The sequence below is a fragment of the Arabidopsis thaliana genome, assembly GCF_000001735.4.
Source record: "Arabidopsis thaliana chromosome 1 sequence".
Lineage (NCBI taxonomy): Eukaryota > Viridiplantae > Streptophyta > Magnoliopsida > Brassicales > Brassicaceae > Arabidopsis > Arabidopsis thaliana.
This window is the reverse complement of record NC_003070.9, coordinates 15,637,307-15,656,812: the sequence shown is the minus strand read 5'-3', so window position 1 is coordinate 15,656,812 and position 19,506 is coordinate 15,637,307. Positions and strand designations below refer to the sequence as shown.

General features: G+C 36.5%; 1 protein-coding gene and 4 pseudogenes across 6 annotated transcripts; 2 read left to right on the top strand and 3 right to left on the bottom strand.

The window, feature by feature from the left end:
* The first annotated feature begins 349 nt into the window (after positions 1 to 349).
* On the top strand, positions 350 to 4,178 carry AT1G41890 (annotated as a pseudogene). Its single transcript has one exon.
* Positions 4,179 to 4,270: 92 nt separating this feature from the next.
* AT1G41880 (Ribosomal protein L35Ae family protein) lies at positions 4,271 to 6,178 on the top strand. 2 transcript variants are annotated; one of them, NM_001333198.1, is made up of 5 exons: positions 4,271 to 4,414; positions 4,526 to 4,561; positions 4,871 to 5,099; positions 5,187 to 5,400; positions 5,510 to 6,178. In NM_001333198.1, exons 1-4 carry the CDS (start codon positions 4,386 to 4,388, stop codon positions 5,226 to 5,228), a joined length of 336 nt encoding a protein of 111 aa, NP_001320865.1. In that variant the 5' UTR covers positions 4,271 to 4,385; the 3' UTR covers positions 5,229 to 5,400; positions 5,510 to 6,178. The 2 variants fall into 2 exon arrangements, with proteins under 2 accessions (NP_001320865.1, NP_001319158.1); NM_001333197.1 differs by having other exon boundaries at positions 5,187 to 5,228; positions 5,510 to 5,786.
* Positions 6,179 to 7,761: 1,583 nt separating this feature from the next.
* On the bottom strand, positions 7,762 to 9,322 carry AT1G41870 (annotated as a pseudogene; the record flags this gene model as incomplete). The annotated part of the gene is made up of 5 exons: positions 7,762 to 7,931; positions 8,296 to 8,436; positions 8,470 to 8,591; positions 8,640 to 8,865; positions 8,914 to 9,322.
* A 6,696-nt stretch (positions 9,323 to 16,018) lies between these two features.
* On the bottom strand, positions 16,019 to 16,657 carry AT1G41860 (annotated as a pseudogene; the record flags this gene model as incomplete). The annotated part of the gene is made up of 2 exons: positions 16,019 to 16,354; positions 16,457 to 16,657.
* A 417-nt stretch (positions 16,658 to 17,074) lies between these two features.
* AT1G41855 lies at positions 17,075 to 19,208 on the bottom strand (annotated as a pseudogene; the record flags this gene model as incomplete). The annotated part of the gene is made up of 5 exons: positions 17,075 to 17,201; positions 17,291 to 17,337; positions 17,719 to 17,796; positions 18,279 to 18,748; positions 19,145 to 19,208.
* Between the last annotated feature and the right edge of the window lie 298 nt (positions 19,209 to 19,506).

Here is a 19,506-nt window from a genome sequence, read left to right as displayed (position 1 = left end):
TTAAGAAATAATACACAGACCGGGAATTGAAAGGGTCGTTTAGCTTTTTGTCTTCTTTGTTAGTTTCAATGATACTCTGTTACTTTCTTTTACCCGACAAGCTGTTGATGCATGTTTCAGCTGCTAAAATATGAAGCATCAAGGGACTAAAATGATGTTACTTTCCAAAACATGTTGTCTTTGATGATTTTGGCGGTGCCCTATAGTGGAAACTGGAAACTGTTGTCTTTGATGATTCAAGAATGTGAACTTTCAATAAGTTTCTTGATCAGTTTTTGTCTTCCGCAAATTTTTAGCTATGAAAACTCTATTTTTCTTTTGTTTTATATTACTCTGAATTTACATTGGGATGAAAAATGAGTGGCTGAGGAATATAGAAATAGTTGACAAAGGATATATATACTCTATTCAGTGTTGCATGTGTGTGAAAGCTTAAGTGTTGAAGAACTTGTACAATTCATGGTTTCAGGTAGCATTTGTTATAACAACCGGTATAAACAGTGCCTATGTGTTGGGATATTCCAAGACAGTCATGGTTCCATTGGGTTGGATTGGTGGTGTGGTTGGTCTCATTCTTGCTACTGCAATCTCCCTTTACGCAAACACTCTTGATATGTATATAATTTGCATGTTTCACACATCCTTTTATCACCATTTTGAGTCTAGTTTCACCCATCTTTCATAGCATTCATCAATATTTTTGTACATTTTGCGTCTTAAGTCGAGTCTAGGACTAGTCTTGCATACATTATGCATTTTGGAGTTGTTTCAGGTGCTTTGGAGCTATTGGTGCTCAGAAAGAGGAAAAACAGAACAGAAAGTCATATTTCCACCAACATACTCGATCACCAGTATCAGAGAGGGAAGCGGTCAGCTCAGTAGTCCATCCAGACACTTATACTCGATCGCAGAGGAGAGGAGGCAGTCCCAACTGCAGTTCTACTCGATCACAGAGCTGAAGGAGTCCATCCTGACTTTTCTACTCGATCGCAGAGGCGACTAGGCAGTCCACTTTGCCAGTCCACCAGTTCTACTCGATCGCAGAAGAGAAGAACCAGTCCATCCTGACAGCTGACACACATACTCGATCACAGAGGCCAAGAAGCAGCCCAAACCATTCAGTCAACCAACCTACTCAACCACCACCTCGACCATCTGATCAATCCGCACTCAACCAGACAACCTGAGCAACGGAAAGAGAAGAGAAGAGAAGGCCTATTCAAAGCCCATTCGAAGCCCATCAGGAAATCCACTTTGGGCCGACACTCTTGATCACGTCGTACATGGGCCGTTAAGTGGGCTCGAAGCCCGCTTTCTTATCTTAGTATTAATAAGTATCTAAGGGTTTCGCCCTGGCACTTGCACTTTGAGAGACACGAATTTTGCACTATTATTCAGCAGCCGTTTTTCATTCCTGCAACTTTGTATTTCGATTTTTCTTCTAAGTTATTCAGATTTTGCTTTCATTTGCTTGTTCATCTTTGTTTCATTCCCTTTAATATTTTTAGTATGCAATCTTCAATCGTTTCTATGTTATTGTCTTTAAGCATGTTGTCTGAGTAGTGATTAAGATTTCTGAGGATGGGATAGAGTAGTTGTGGAACCCCTCGTCGAATCTGTTGGTTAAGTGTATATTTATTGAATCCCTTCTGGATTAATTGTGTTTACTGCTTATTCCTTTCTGATCAACAGGAATCCGATCCCAGACGTTCCAGCACTCAGAAGGCGTTTAATGGAACGTTGGATCTACTAATTCCAGTGATAATCGTCTCTATCCCAAGGGATTGGCCGTTTAGAGCGGTTATTGGCTTTAACAGTCGATTCTTATTGTCTGCTTAGTTAGAGATCGCTAATGGAAATTAGGTCAGTGTCTAGCTATGCTTGAGGATTTATATCACGGGAGTGAATTAATCTGTTGTTGAACCTGTTGTCTAGGGATAGCTTAATTGAGATTTGTTAACCAACTGAATTGATTACGGAGACCACACTATTCGATAACCCCATCCTTAGGAGTTTCTCATCCATATGATTTCTCTGTTTACTTACCTGCTTCATTCACTTGCCATTGAATTTTAGTATTTTTCTGTTTTCAACCATTCTACTCGATCACACCAGTCTACTAACAGTGAGACTGCGTGATAGAGTAAAGTGGTCTATTTCTGCATTTTCACTCTTTGTCATCCTGTTGTACTCGATCACAGGGTCCCTTCTGGCAGTCGATCCTGCGATCGAGTATATCAGTCATTTCTGTGACTTTTTACTGTTTTCTGCATCAACACTAGGACTGTTAGAAAACCAACCAAATTCTGCTTGGCTTGACTTAGCAACTTCTGATCATATCTCATATGTCTGCATCACACCCATTTGGATTGACACCTAAAATATTACAACGACAGGATTAGTGTTTTAGGATTAATTGATCTCAAAAACCTATTATCAACTCTTATCGCCAAGCTTCATGAGTTTGGTGGCAAAAGACACATTCGTTATAGAGATCTCGCAGGCTTCATCTATGGTAAATTCTCCATCACTCTCTCGCAATATCAAAAAACACACTTAACTAGAATTGTATTTGCTTGATTGATTCAGGTAAAAAGATGTATCGTGTTACATGGGGATTGCAATATGTCTATCTTTTCATGATTAATTGTGCCTTCATCTTACTTGCTGGTTCGACCTTAAAGGTACAACAACCGAAACAAACCGTTTTGTTGCGAAAATCCGAAAATTAGCTCATATGGCTCTGCTTTTGCATTGTGTGCAGGCTGTTTATGTACTTTTTAGAGATAATTGTCTCATGAAACTGCCTCACTTTATCGCCATCGCGGGTGTTGTATGTGCGATTTTGGCCATCGGTATTCCTCATTTATCAGCTCTTGGAATCTGGCTAGGAGTTTCAACAATCCTTAGCATAATCTACATTATTGTTGCAATAGTTCTAGCAGCTAAAGATGGTAAACTTTCATGTTAAATCAAACCTCGAAAATGATTTCAAATAACCACAAAAAAACTACTCGCCATTTTGTTTTTGGTTCAATAGGAGTAAACAAGCCTGAAAGAGATTACAACATACAAGGATCATCAATAAACAAACTCTTAACCATAACAGGAGCAGTTTGCATTCAACACGGGAATGCTACCGGAAATACAGGCAAGTCTCATCGATCTATTTATGGTCAATCAAATATTTCTCTGTTTTGTGACTTACACTAATCTTTTGTGCAAATGATTAGGCGACAGTGAAGCAACCGGTCGTTAAAAACATGATGAAAGCTCTGTATTTTCAGTTCACTGTTGGTGTTTTACCGATGTATGCGGTTACATTCATCGGATATTGGGCTTACGGGTCCTCGACATCGACTTATCTGTTTAATAGCGTCAGTGGACCTCTTTGGGTCAAAGCACTCGCTAATATTTCAGCTTTTCTCCAATCTGTTATCTCTTTACATGTAAGTCTCTATCTAGACCTCAATGATGAGTCTTTGTGTCTTAATCCTAACCTTAACCGTTTAAATTCTTGTGTTTTTCTTACGTAAATTTTTGCAAGTCCGACTTATGAGTATATGGACACAAAGTATGGAGTCAAATGAAGACCATTAGGAATAAAAAATCTGTTGTTTAGAACAGTAGCAAGAGGAAGCTACATCGCGGTGAGCACTCTTCTCTCGGCTCTTTTACCGTTTCTCGGAGATTTCATGAGCCTCACTGGAGCAATAAGCACGTTCCCTCTCACATTCATATTAGCGAATCACATGTATCTTGTTGCTATGAACGATAAGCTTAGTCTTGTGCAAAAGCTTTGGCATTGGCTTAATGTTTGCTTCTTTGGATTAATGTCTCTTGCTGCTGCTATTGCTGCTGTTAGACTCATCTCTGTGGACTCCCAAGAACTTCCATGTTTTTGCTGATGTTTGATTAAAATGTCTTCGACATTGTTAACGATGTAAAAATTATACCAAGAAGAAAAAAATTGTAATCCTTTTGTTGTTACTTTTATTATTTCAAATGACATAAATTTTTTATAACATTATATATAAAAATTTTTCTGTTCAACACAAATTTTTACTTTTAACAAAACAATTCAAGAGACAAATAGAAGAAACAAAGTAAAGTGAAGTCATATTCTTAAGCAAAGCCATATTGATTAAGAAAATAAATAATCATTTTCTTATGCAAAGCCATATTTGGGCCAAGCCGTATTAAAGTTTGGGCCAACTTGTTTGAGATAGCCACATATAAGCCCAATAGAGTTTTGTTGCTGAGCTTATTTATGAATCCATATAAAGTCTTGACCTAATAGCGAAAACTAGGGTTTTTCTCTGTGAATTCGCTCGGCGGCATAAAAGAGAGTAAGAAGAGGAAGACGAGAGTTACAAGGATTGAAAATGAAGGGACGTCAAGGAGAGAGAGTTAGGTAATTAGGGTTTTGATTGTGCTCTCTTTTTCTCAGCTGAATCTCCGATTTGAATTTGTTCGTTACTGGTTCACTTTAATCTGATGAAATCTTTGTGTTGCTGTTATGCAGATTGTATGTTCGTGGAACAGTCCTCGGCTACAAGAGGTACTTTCAATTTTCAGTCTTTCTCTGTATGTTCTTAAGTTATTTGGATTTGAATATTCACCTATCGTTTTTGGATATCAACATAAGGTCTCGATGAAAGTTTGTAACTTTGCCACAACTGATAGATTTCAATGATAATGCTCTCATATTTGTAATGTTACTCCATTGTTTCTGATTAATGGTTGTGCAAAATGATGCATTTTTGCTATTGCTTCCTTTAAGATTAGCTTTTAAGCAGTTGGTTGATAGTTTGATTGCTTATAGAAAGCAGAATAAAGATTGATTACTAACGATTAAGTAATGTTTCAGGTCCAAGTCGAACCAATATCCCAACACTTCTCTCATCCAGATTGAAGGTGTGAACACTCAAGAGGAGGTCAATTGGTACAAGGGTAAGCGTTTGGCTTACATCTACAAGGCAAAGACAAAGAAGAACGGTTCTCACTACCGTTGCATTTGGGGCAAAGTCACTAGGCCTCATGGTAACAGCGGTGTTGTCCGTTCTAAGTTCACTTCAAACCTACCACCCAAGTCAATGGTACTTTATCTTCTTGAAACATAATCATGGTTAATTGGATTTTTTCCTCCAGACTAATCATTTTTGATCTGCTGTGTTTAATCTCAGGGAGCTAGAGTCAGAGTCTTCATGTACCCTAGCAACATATGAGGTAACAACAAACTCATTTCAGTTTTACTTTTGATCCAATAGTCCCGTTTATTGCATTCATTTCAGTAGAATTGAACAACACTGATTCTGTAACTTGATATTTAAGATTAGTTGTTTCATTTTGCTTCTCTAATGGAGAAACCATGTCAACAAGGCTATATCTATTTGAAAGGTTGTGCATTGTAATTAAGAGCAATTAGATTAATCCTTTAAGTATAATAGATTGTCCATGATATATATACTTTAGTGAACATGGATCCTGATTCGATTTCCTAATGCAGGAGGATAGATTTCAAGAAGTATCGGAAGGAATCGCCATTATCATTTCTCAGGAGCTGTAGTTTATCTATTCACTTTTGTTCTAAACTCTCTGTTGGTTTTGATTTTATCTTTAGACGAAGTAAAACATTTTTCTTCTTGAGATAATATTAATGGAACTTCAGAAAACCTATGATCCCAGTCATTTCCTTATTTATTGGGTGGATAGGCATTTGGAGTTGCAAGTAGCTTCTCACTTATTTTTTCCACTTTGATAGATTCGTGCTCCTTTTGTTTCTCTATTTTTTCTCTTTTGGCTTCTGCAATTTTCTCAATTTCAGCAAGGCAATATCAAAATGTGAATTCTAACAAGAACAAGTAAAAGAGATATCGAGATGCTTTAGTATAATGGGGCAGATCTAGAAAGTGACTTAATAATGGAAAGTGATGGCTTCAACCGCCTCAGCTCCAAACGTCTCTTCCGCTCTAAATCAAAAGCTCCCGTCTCCAGATCTGAGCCTTCTTCCTTCAGCTCAAATGCTTCTTCCTCTTCCTCCATCAATGGTTTTGGTTTTAGTTGTTGATTGCGAGGGGAGCGACCAGAAGATTTGAAACCGAAAGATCTCATGAAACTCTAAAAAGTAATGACCTTCTAGCTTATGCTATGACTCTTATCAATTTCTTCTTTTTTGAAACCGGAAGATCTCATGAACCTCTAGCTTCGGCTAAGATCTCTTTCTGTCTTGGACATGAAAACTCACAAAATAAACATATGTAAAGAAGAAGCTTTGACTATCAAAATTTCCAACACTACCACCACATTTCGTTTTTTTGGTCTTGGCATGGTTGGATTTACTATATCGACTCCACTCGTTCTAGCCAAGTCTAGATCCTCTATAATGGAGAGAAATTTCTAATCAGTCACCAATGTCTATTTGGCAGATCGGAACTCAAGCTTCTCCGATATGGATATGAACTGAGTTTTATTAACCATAACAATGTTTCTAGAGATCTATTCGAGATCCTCTCTTCCTGCCACCGTGAGTTATCTTTCCGGAGCAGAGAATTTTTCTTGTACCGCATAACCGCCACACCAACATCGCCTCTCTTTGCTACATCATAGCTAACCCTAAAATTTTCATGGGCTCGGTCCATTTTCTTTTTTGTGATCTCTGGCCATTTTGCTAAGCCCAACTTTAGTTTAGTTTTTGTATTGCCTGTCCTTTATGCAAGTTGTTTCGCTGACTCATATGTTTCGATTTCTTTCTGTAAGGAGAGACTTTTCCCACATTCCTTTTTTTTTTGGAAAGATCATGTCTACAATTCTACAATACTTTGGATTGTTTCTTGAATTCAAAAACGAGAGTTTCTAAAACGTCAACAAATATCCCTCATAATGAGGTGTCCCTTTTCAAAAAAATTAAGATTATCTCTTTATTTTTTAGTACGGTGGGATATCAATCTCCCTCCGGAACTAATAAATGAGGATCCTAGCATGGAATTGTCAAGGGGTGGGTGCGGATCTTACCACTCATCGACTGGAAGAGATGTGTCGTATGTACTCTCCAGGTTTTCTGTTTCTATCGGAAACGAAGAATGATCTTATTCATCTTCAGGATATGCAAGTATCATTAGGATTTGATTCTCTTCAAACTGTTGAACCTATAGGTAATAGTGGTGTCTTGCTCTTATGTATTCGAAAGATTATCCGGTTAAGTTGTTTTCGTTAGTGATCGGCTAATTGATATTGAAACAATTATTGATGGAAACCGAGTTTTTATTACCTTTGTTTATGGCGATCCGGTAGTTCAATACCGAGAATTAGTTTGGGAGCGGTTGACTCGTATTGGTCTTACTCGTTCGGAGCCATGGTTTATGATCGGTGAGTTTAATGAAATTGTTGGAAATCATGAAAAGAAGAGTGGAAAAAGTAGATCAGAATCTTCTTTTCTCCCATTTCAATGCATGATTGAAAATTGTGGGATGATTGAGATTCCATCTCATGGTAGCTTATTTTCATGGGTGGGTCGACGTCGCTGCGGAGTTACGTGTCGGAGAGTCTGTAGGATCATTAAATCATGGCTAGATAGAGCCATGGCGAATGAGGATTGGCATTCTATTTTTTCCCACTCAAACGTGAAGTATTTGAACACAGACCTCTTCTAGCTTCAATCCAGAATAGCCCAAAAACGTAAATAAAAGAAAATAAATAAAAAGAAAAATCATACTAGTGGGTTGCCTCCCACTAAGCGCTTGTTTATAGTCAATAGCTTGACTATGTTGGGTTTCTAGAATCAGGAGGATCAGATGGTGGCAAGAAATACCGCGGAGAAAAACCTCTCATCATCCATGGTGGCGTATAGGCATTTGCCGTGTGAGGTCTACAAAGGAAGTGCGGAACTTCAGCAGTGCAGAACAGAGGTATCGGTGGTCTACTCCTTTTACCTGCACAATCATCAAAAAAAAGAACAAGCACTCGACGAGAAACTCGTGGTTTGCTTAATCGTAAAACAGTTTTTGGAAATTTGAAACTCTTATTAATGAAATCAAGAGGTTTAAGAGGAGGAGATGAGTACCTTAGCCGTTTAGGAGGTGGATCAAGGAGTAGAGGTGCAGTGGGTGACTTGACTATAGTGCCTGGAGTATCAACAGTGAACTCAACACAAAAACTAGCTCTAATAAAGAACTCTAGCTCCGCCTGTGTGGGGGTGTCGATCGACATAGGTGGTGGTGTCGATCGAATCCATCCCTCCAGATTGATTCTCAGCAACTAAATCATGACTTGCTTTTTGTAGCTGCCCGCTTGTACCATGAACCTTATCTATCTTAACACTAGTGTCTATAGAGTGCTCTACAGAGAATGCCTGACCATCTATGGTGGGTGGCTTCTTCAACTTGTCCATGTCAAGAGTCATAACCACATCACACTCATTCAAAACAATTGGAATTTCTGTAGATATAGAGCAATCGAGTACACAACTACCTGGATAGGTGGCATTGATTATTTCAGAGATAGGCATTGCCAGCTTGTCCTTCATCGTCCGTGGAGCATCACACATCAGAAGTGTAATGATTTCGGCATTAAGCAAGCTTGCCTCCTTATCACTGACACCATTCAAAATTAACTCCCAGATATATTCATGAAGTATATACCATAGGTTCGTGTAGTCAACATAAGGTAACTTTTCTAGAAGCAAATCACACAGCGCAAAACATCTCTCTTCAAGGATATGCTGTTCGGTCCGTATAGCCACTAGAATCTCAACAAAATATGGCGCAGTCCTTGTCCATTGTTCATGGACACTATCATTTGTTGTTGACGCTTTGGTGTCGAGCTCGCTCGATTTCGCTCCGTCAAACGTTGAATCATTGATTGTTCCTGATGAGTGTCGGTCGACACCGAGGTCATGTCAGTCGAGACTGAGACTTGGTGTCGAGTGGTTCTGTAAATCAGTGTGGCAAGCAAGCGTGATGGTTTTCTCTAAGGTCTGGTGCTGAATTCTACTCCCTAACTGAACTACACTAACATCCTTTCTATCGATCCGAGCATTCAAGTCTTGAAAGTCATTGTACAGACCATCAATTCTTTGATTCGTTATCACCTGGCTCTTGAGAATCTGTTCTAGCATGTATTCCATCCTACTCGTAGAAGTGGGTGGACGGTGGGCTTGGTGAGTAGAATAGCTGGAATGATTAGCATAGAATAGATCAGGCTTGTTGTAGTCAGCAAGTTGAATATAACGTTCATCTGCAATAGCTGCAGCTCTGTATCCTACTTGGTGTCGAGCGACACCCTGGTGGTGTCGATCGTCACCCTCAACAATATCAGGTATCATGTTTCCCTACTCATCGATTTTTTGACCATCCTCGTTGTATGCCTGACCAGCTGTCCCTTAACACTCCTGCAACATCAGATATAATTATCAACATCTTGGTGTTGCAATTAAATTCTTGAAGCTCCTGAAACACAAGAAAAAGAAAAAATAAAAACAAGTGAGAAAAAAAGAACAAAATAAGTCTAGTCTAAATTCTACACCTATAAAATAACAAGAGAAAAGAGTTTAGAATAATCTTCTCTAAAGGGAGTTTCCACAGGGTTTTGCTCCCGAGTACTAAAGAGAAAAGGAGAATAGCCTCTCCAAGATTAGGTCTAAACAATGACCTTAAAACTATATATATAAGTCTTATAAACATACTGGGCCGAATATGGAAATCTTCAAATTTCAATAACTTGCGTCACCCAACAAGAAGTCTGACGATTTGAAGATTCTAGAAATTGCCCTAGAAGACTTTCTTATTTGTATTATTAGTCCCTGCTTGTATTTTTAGATATAAATACTCTTTTTGGTCATTGTTTAGACCGACAACCCTTAAAACTTTTATTTTAAGTTTTATTTTTACTTTTGCTCGGCTAGTCCTTGGAGATTTTGGAGAGTTCACCAAACATTTCAAAACCATGTAAAAAGAAAATCTTTTCTAAAGTCTATTCTTCTTTTGATTTCTTTATGCAATCTTATTTAAACATGTTTTCTGTTTCCATGATCATATCTGAGTAATTCCCGTGTTGGGTTTAGGGTTTCTCATTAGGAATTTTGATGATTTAGTAGATCGATAACCTATTCGAATTTATATTCAGAGTTCTTCATCTTGATTGTTCTTAATGCGAGTTCTAGAGTAGCTACCTAGAATGTGATCATAGGTTAATAGGTAAGATCGGAGAGGCCGCTTATTACGTGAACTATCATAGGTAAGTATCTAGATATAGATAGGTCTAACTTAAATGCTTAGGTGAACGTATCAATCCTGATTATAATGCATGATTAGTATTTAGGGTTTTACAGACGAGAGTTGGGATTCCTATTTATTAAGCATAGTTAATCAATACAGACGAGAGTTGGTTGATTATAGGTTAGGGATTTGAGTTCTAAAACGGTTTGCTAACAATCCTAATTAACTGCTAAATCTATTATTCATCTATTTCCGGAGAATTTCCTTAAACCGACAGCTTTAATTATCTAAGTTTACTACAATCTAATATGTTATGTGCTTTGTTGTCATTTTACATTTAATTATTACTTGATTTAGCTTAATTATGAGACTATAATTTTTTGTGTTAACAAAAGAACTTTGTGGAAATCGATTCTAAAGTACTACAATTGATATCTAATTTGAGAGAGAGCTTGAGGTCTAATTTGATCCATATCACTAATCTTATGGAAAAGAAAATAAAGGGCAATTGGCAAAACTAACGCACAAAAATATTATAATTAAGAAAATGACATCAACAAAAAAGATGGGTGATATATTTCCCTCTTTCCCTCTTCTCTTTTCCTCTCTTTCTCGATATTTTTTCTCCAGTTTTCTTCTTCTTCTCACTGTTCACAATCGAATTGTGACTCTCTCTCTCTCTCTCTCTCTCTCTCTCTCTCTCTCTCTCTCTCTCTCTCTCTCTCTCTCTCTCTAAATCCGTTTACATCACCAATGACATCAATGTTTAGTCTATTAAAGATTCCAACTTCTTTGATTTGCCCAGAAAATGTTTCTGTAATTCTATTAACTTATCCTACAAACAAACCAATTCATTCTATTTCGATTTGTTTGTCTATTTAAACTAATGATTAACGAATGGCTAAAAAAAATTGTCCGAATCTTACCATCGTCAACGTCACCGCTACAGTTAATCTTGATTATTTGGGTTGCCAATGTTGTATCTTAGGGTATAGTATTTTTTTATCAAAGCGGTTTAATTCAGTCATTTGGATTGTCTACGTTTTGTTCTATACTATTTAGTTTCATTCTATACTATTTTATTTGTCTGTTTTATACAAACATTATTCACTATTTTAAATAATTTGTATTAGATTGTAAAATTTTTAATCATGTTATACTCAGAAAAGATCTATTTTTTTATAAAACTATTGTAAAATTTAATTAGTTATTTTTATAGCACTAATTCAACAATTAAAATCATTTGGGGTAATATTAATTTTTATAACATTGGATTATTCTCTCTCTTCTTCCACACATCTCATCACGTCCTCTTTAGCGCGTGTCTCTCACTGTTGTACCATTTTGTCTTTTCACTACTTCAATGTGTTAGTTTCTTAATATTTTTGAATATGGTGCTATATTATTAATTTTAGATTGGATTTTGGTTATACAGGAAATTCACCCAAAAATAAATGGCCTAGTCTGAAGCAAAAAACAAAAACTAATGGCTAATTGTTATTGCTCTCGGCAACAACGCCAAATTGATCTAGTGATTTTACCCAATAACTTACTGAACCTCAAGGAGCAATGAACCAACACACTAGGAATACACAAAATTATCAAGTTTATGGAATTTAAGCTAACAAGATTGGAATTATGATTCACTAACAACCTATTCAAAATGACCAAGAGAAACAAGATTAAAGCAAAACAAAACATAACTAAACAAAATCAAAAGATTAATAGGATAAGAAAGTAAATGAAACGAAAAATAATAATTCAAAGACGGTTTCAAAATCAAGATTAAACAAGCAACCCTAGGGCAAGATACTTGACTAGGGAGATAGCAAATTATTTTTTTATTTTTTTGTCATAAGATATTATTTAGAACTCAAACGAGCTAATTTTGAGGAAAATTGTTTACAAAAGTGATATGTAGCGGTTCGACTCGAATTTTTTGCGCCAAATAGTCCGCTTTGACATTTGCATTACGAGAGATTAAAGATAAAGAAAAAGTAGTAAATTCTTCTTTGTCGCTCTAGAACTCCTCCAAATAAGCTGAAAATGCTGGCCATTTGCATTGCAAATTAATCTATTATATTTAATCAATCAATCAATATTCATCCTTTCCCTTCGATACCTCACGTAAATCAATTCATTGACATTTAATCAATCAATCAATATTCATTCTTTTCCTTCGATACTTCAGGTAAATCAATTCATTGGCATTAATTATAAGCTAATAAAGCAGTCATCAACAATTTTCATTCGCAATCACAAGATAAGCATGCATTAAATACCAGTCAACCACTAAACATCCTAACCATGTTTTCGAAAGTAAGGAATATAAAGAACTTGTGAATTGGGTTTGGCATTTTGTCGAAAACCTTCCAAGAATAAAATGCCTAACGTCTAAATCATCATTAAATCAAAGGTAATTTAGCATTAAGATCATTCCACAAAAAATGATTTACGTAAATCTAGCACTAAACATCATAAAATTCATCATCAAATCTCCCTAATCTAGCTACCAAGTTCAAAAGTTATAAAATAAACTATATATTGCATAAAACTACATAAGATCAAATGGCATCAAAAATCCAAAATCCATTCCATGAACATAGAATTAAGAAATGCAATTCAAACGCCATCAAAACTCCTTAATACATTCCATGAACATAGAATTAGGAAATCAAATATGCAACTAAGGACCTAAACTTGAATCCAAAATGATGGGAAACTAAGAAAAACGAATCTATAAAACCAATAAAAATACAAAGATATCATCTCTATCCAAGATCATATCATCTCCTCTTTTTAAAAAGGATTTGACGTCAAATCTGTTTGTTATGCAATAAAAGGTACAAGTATGAAATATTGAAGTTAGAACTCACATTATACTTACCTTGCACGTCGGGTAAGTAAGCATTGTCACTTATCCATTCGATTATCTTGTATGGACCATCTATTAATGGCCTGATTTTTGACTTCTATTGAGTAGGAAACCTTTCCTCTTTTAAGTGAATCAATAATTGATCTACAACTTCGAAAATAGATTATCTTGAATGTCTACCTTTATTAGCTTGCTTAGCATGAAGCTTGGTCTTTTCATAAATGTTTTTCCCTGCCTTTTCATGGACCTGTTAAGCAAGCTCTACCTTCTTTTTGTCATCAATACTAACTCTTTTATTCGAAGGTAGAGGGATTAGATTAAAATGTGATATGGAGTTGAACTCACAACCAATTTGAAAATGAAAATACTTAAAACCTGAATGCAAATCTGTAAATTCAATATGTGATAAACATTTTTCCCAAGATTTCAAGTTTTTTTTATCAATGCATGCAAGAGAATACCTAAAGTTCTATTAACCACTTTATTTTGATCACATGTATTTTATTGTGTCTCTACTATTTAAGTGAAAAATAAGCTTTAGTTAACTTTTTATATTCTCACCGAGCATTCCGCAAACCCATAAAATATAAATATCAGAGTTTTTGCCAAACTTGCAATCCTAGCTTCATTATATATCATTTATCCTTTTTCGCTGTTTACAATAATACTAGGATTTAACCCATGATACACCACAGAGCAAATATTTTATTCATATATATAATAATATTAAAATTTTCGGTTTTAGTTTAGTATTAAAGTTATATAATTTTATATTAATGTTGTGTTATAATTATTTAATAATAAAATAATTATTTAACCTGTGTTATATCAATCCAAACCCATCCTGCTATATTTCATATCAATCTAAACCCGTCCCGCTATATTTTTCGTCTCATGATATTTTAATTTTGTTATAAATTTAAATATTAGTTCTGGAATTAGTTGTGATTGTGATTTTATGTCGAAAAAGTTATGGACTTTTATTTCTATGGAATATTCAAACCAAGATAAGGAATGTTTTTAGGTGCACATATACTTAGGTTTGCTCATTTTATGGGATCGTAAATGTATTTTGGTTTGTTTCACAATGTTGGTTTTAATTTATTGCCGAAATTTAATACAAATAATTCAAATAGTTCAAATTTTGGTTGTTTTAAGATTTAGTAATTATTGTAAGTAAGATAAGGAGAATATAATTTATTATATTTTACGTGGCATATGGGATTGCCATATATTTCGAATCTTTTTAGTTTATTACACAGTTAATTGCCATAAAAAATTTAAATCTAGTGACAACTATTGTAAATAAGTCCTAACTCCGGGATTTGTTTTATAAAATAGCTGTAAAAATGTATATGTAAATTATTATAGAGCTACACAAATTTTATATGTAGAGAAAAAAAGTCGTATTAAAAGAGTATTCAAGATATTTATAAATTATAGTAAAATGTTTTAGCTGGAACCATCTACTTACCTAATAAAGAAACTCCTTTTGCTTTATTGTGGTGAGGTGGTGAGGTCAGCGAAAAGGAGAATTGTCTGATTTGTAACATATTTAGTAACTAAAATTATTCAATGCCGTGATTGCGGGTAGGATTAATTTATATTTTTACTTCCATGGAAAGTATATGAATAAGGAAAAGGTCATCACTTGTAAAGATAAACATACATAATCAAATTGAATAAGTAATATTTGACGTGAAAAGAAAGACTAATGATAAAAGTGGATTTATGTTGCCTCCACTCCATTGATTAAAATTTAAACTAATTCGTACACACGAGAGATCAAAGGGAAAATATTTACAATAATTAGCATATAAAATTTGAACCGGAACTATATTAAATTAACGTAATTATATTTATAAACGTTTTTAACTAAATGTTTACAAATTGTTCTTAACAACATATAAAATTTTGTTGTAAATAGAAACAATCTTAAGGGAGTAAATATAAAAAGAATTGTTAAAAAAAGATTTTTTATTTTATTTTTTATTTTTTTGATAACTCAAGGTTAATTTCCGAATCTGTGGAAGGGTACATGATTAATCCGTGGGGAGAGGGTAAAATTATATAGATATATCTTTTTGTTTTAATATATTAATTTGCATATCTATATTTTAAATTTATTGTAAGATTTATTACAATAATATAGTAATGTTGAACTATCAATTACCAAAAGTTTCGTCAAATACTCATTATTATTATTATTATTATTATTATTATTATTATTATTATTATTGTTGTTGTAATTAAATCTCAAAAATCATTCTTACATAAAATATGATTTAACAACTTCTTCAGAAAACGTTTTACATGCAAACAACTGATCAAACTATAATCTTATTTACATCCATTTGCAAATCTACTATCTATTTTACCACTAAAAATATGCTTTTATACTAAAGGTATCTCTATGACACTTAAGCTAACTATATGTTTCTATGTTTTATACGTCCAACTATGTGTCTCTTTACCAACGTGGATCGAGGAGCTTCAGGGATCTCCGAGTCGGAGTGATAGTATAGATGTACTCTACAATATCCCTTCTTGACAAACCATTTGTTTCTATTCAGACAATAGATATGTGGATTCTTTCCAAACAACGAATGGTTGTCAATCGCTTCTCCATCTCAGCAATGCACTTCTTACTGTTGAGCTCCTGCTTAGAATGACGCCTTGGAGTGGTTAAAATTTCTGGAAAATAAATTGGTACTAGCTCCTCATGTTGTGTCTGTTCTGGTTAGTGTTGATCGACACTAGATGAGTGTCGCTCGTTAGTGTCGGGTGATGAACGATCCTTTATGTTCCTATTTGACACTGTCTCGTCAGCTGATTCGTCCCAGATCGAATTGCCTTGTGTCAATCGACACTAATGTGTGTCGGTCGACAGCAACTCTGCAGCAGCGAGCTCCAACTCGTCCTTAACATTTCATTCTTTCCAGCTTTCCTCCTTAGCTCTGACCATGATCGCGTTACAGCTCTTCCTTGTATTAGTATCAGGGGTATCAAGAAGAAAACCCTCTTGTCTCTTGATAAACTGAACAGTTTGAGCTACTTGAACATCCAGTGTCTTCATGTGAGAGCTCAAATTGTCGATCTTCCTATTAAGATCTGTGTAGATAGCATCAAACTTCCCATTGAACTCGACAACTAGCTTGGACTGACCCTTAAGAATCTGCTCAAGCATTGATTCAATCTTACTCTCAGCAGTGAGCGGAGGAGGGGTTTGGTAAGAAGAATTACCATAAGTCCTAGTGAAGTTGTTCTAAGGAAAGATCTTCTAGAAGGCAGGTTTTAGGGTGAAACCTAAAGAACTCTAGTTCCTTGTAAACTTGTTGCCCTATGGCTGTCCAAATTTCTTATAAACTCGACCTTGAGTGAAGGCAGTCAGCTTGTTTCGCAGCTCCTTAGACTTAGTATCATCATAAAAGTTATTCAGGAAGGCTATCTTGATGCTTCTCCAAGTAGTGAGTAAACCAGCCTTCAATTGCTTCAACCAAGAAGCAGCTTTCCCAGCAAGTGAGGTAAGGGAAAAGCTTACACAGTAAGTAGTTTTCAGAGACTCCATTAGCTTTAATGCTCATTACAAGGCCCTCAAAACGCTCGATATGGTCAATTGGCTTTTCATGAGATAAGTCATGGAAAGGATGCTTGCCTAGTAGTGCAAAGTAGCAAGGCTTCAGCTCATAGTCGTATCTCTGAAAGGGTGGGGGGTACGATCGCTGATCGGTTGGAATAGAACATGTTAGGCTTGTTGAAATCCCCAAGAGTACGAAGCGGTTCAGTAGCTAGTGGATTAGCTGCACTAAGATTTTGTGGTTGGTGTCGATCGACATAGAGCCGCACCCCCTTTCCGACCAACAACTCTAGGATGTGTTGGGACTCCTTTAAGAATGTTTTATGGTGTTTTGGATGTTGTGAGATGATGTGAGATGCCTTGGGCGTCCTCCCTTATATAGGAGGCGAATGGATGCTTCCCGAAGCATCACATCCGGTCCTTGCACCCTTCCGAAATGTCACATCCGTTCTTTGCATCCTTTCGAAAGGTCACATCTATTCCTTGCATCCTTTGGGCGATGCAACCGTTCGTTGGTACCCGCTCGACCTTACACCTTTTGGCCGAGACACCTCTTCACTCGTGAGCTACCACAGTCCACCAGCTCGAGTGTCAGCTGACCGGACCACCCAGCTGGGTCAGTACTTGATCAGCTCACCGAGCTCAGTCGAGCTGTCGGTCAGCTCACCTAGCTGAGCTAGCTAGTCTTACAGCTGGTTTAGCTCACCTAGCTTAGCTAGCTAGTTCATCTAGCTTGTCCAGCTCACCTAGCTGGTTCGGCTTGAACTTTCTCGTTCTTCCTACTAAGTATTTTGGTCCGTTCCTCGACCATGATTTAGTTTTCTCCTAAAACAAACCGGCCTTTTTTATGAACGCGGGACGCGGTCGTTACAGGTATCCTAGCCTATTCGGATGGTTAACAAGCGCAATCAAGCTATCCCTTGACAACAGGTTCAACAACAGATTAATTCACTCCCGTGATAGAAATCCTTAAGCAAAGCTAGCCCAGACTAATTCTCATTAACGGAATCTAACTATGTAGGCAATAAGAACCGACTGATAAATTCAACTACCGCTCTAAATGGCCAATCCCTTGGGATAGAGACGAGTATCTCAGGAACTAGTGGATCAAGCATTCCATCAAACATCTTCTACCAAGCATTTCATCGAACACCTTCTAGGTGCGGGAATGCTTTGGATCGAATTCCAGTTGATCCGACAGAAACAAGCAGTAAACACAACTAGTCCAGAAGGGATTCAATCAATTCTAAAACTTAACCATTCTACAGACTATGGATTCCACAACCATTCTATCCCATCCTTAAGAATTCTAAGTCACTACTCAGACAACATACTCAAAGACATAATCGTAGATAAACAAGTATATTGCATAAGTAAGAAGATAAAGAGTAGAGAAACAAGATGATAGACGAAATCAAATGCGGAATCTGAATAACTTGGAAAAATCTCGAATTACAAGTTGCAGAAGCAAAGCGGCGCAACAAGAGTAAACTAGGTAAGACATAAATAAAAACTGAAGCAAAAACTGGATGTAAAATGGATGTCCTGGGTCAAAACCATCAAAAACCTATTTATACAAAATGATAGGAGATGGGCCGGGAATCCAATCGACCGGCCCATAGAATGATAATGGGCCAAACTGGGCCTTGTGATCGGGTGAAGCTCCGGGCCGCTTCCAAACACTTCTTCTTCTCCTCTTCTCTGCCTTATGCTCAGCTTGTCTGTTTGAGTGCGGATTTGAGAAGACTCTGAAGGTGTGATCAAGTGCTTGGTCTAGTGATTTGATGGGTGGTGAGTGATGATACTCGACAAGGGGGTCGAGTAATGTGGTAGAGTGAATGGTCAAGTGGTTGTCAAGTGGTGTGACAAAGTGTTGCTTGCCGATGCGGTCGAGTGGTGTCATCGAGTAACCTGGAGTGTGGTTACTCGACCATGGGGTCGAGTGATTGGCAAGAACGGCTCCAATGTTACTCGACCAAGGGGTCGAGTGTGGTGCTGGATGTACTCGACCTGGGGGTCGAGTATGTGGCTTCTGGTTTCGGCTTTCTTCTTCCAATTTGCTCGCCAATAGCTCCAAATCACCTGAAAACAACTCAGAAATGTGATATGTATGCAAAGCTATCCTAATCATGCAAAGTATGCCAAATTGATGAGGAATGATATAAAACAGTGATGAATGATATGAAACTAGACTCAAAACGATGATGAATGAATGCAGAAAACATGCAAATTATAGACATATCAACTCCTCCAAACTTAGTGTTTGCTTGCCCTCAAGAAAATAAAATGACATAGCTGAAGGAGAGGTTTGAAGTTGGGGACTCAGAACCAAAGCATCAGATACAACATAAAAAATCAATGTCCAAGTTGGTAGTTCTAAGATGCGATATGATCTAATTCTACTCAAAAACGTTAGCCATGCCTTGTTATGATTCAATCCGTCTCTTATACTCGACCTACACATGCTTTAAAATCTACCAAACCCTTTAACATTCTTTAGTTCTGGAACGTAAATCAAGCAATGCATCATCAATGAACTCATTTGGCTAAGGTGAAGGTCAAGAGAAAAAGATGGTCCCTTAAAGAATAGGCTTTAGTAACACGGGATCTCTCAAGAATGATTGAGCTTTAGTAGAATGCTAAAGGTAAGTCCCAAGTTAAGCGTACAGAGATAAGATCCCATCTACCCAAAGTATAGCAAATGAAGCTCTAATAGTAATCCCATCTCCAATCCCAAAAGAAGAACTTAATTCTACCCTTTACATTCATGAATCTTTTAAACCCTTTTTCAGATCATTCTTTTCTTTTCTCTTAACTCTAGGAGAAGCTTTCTCAACACT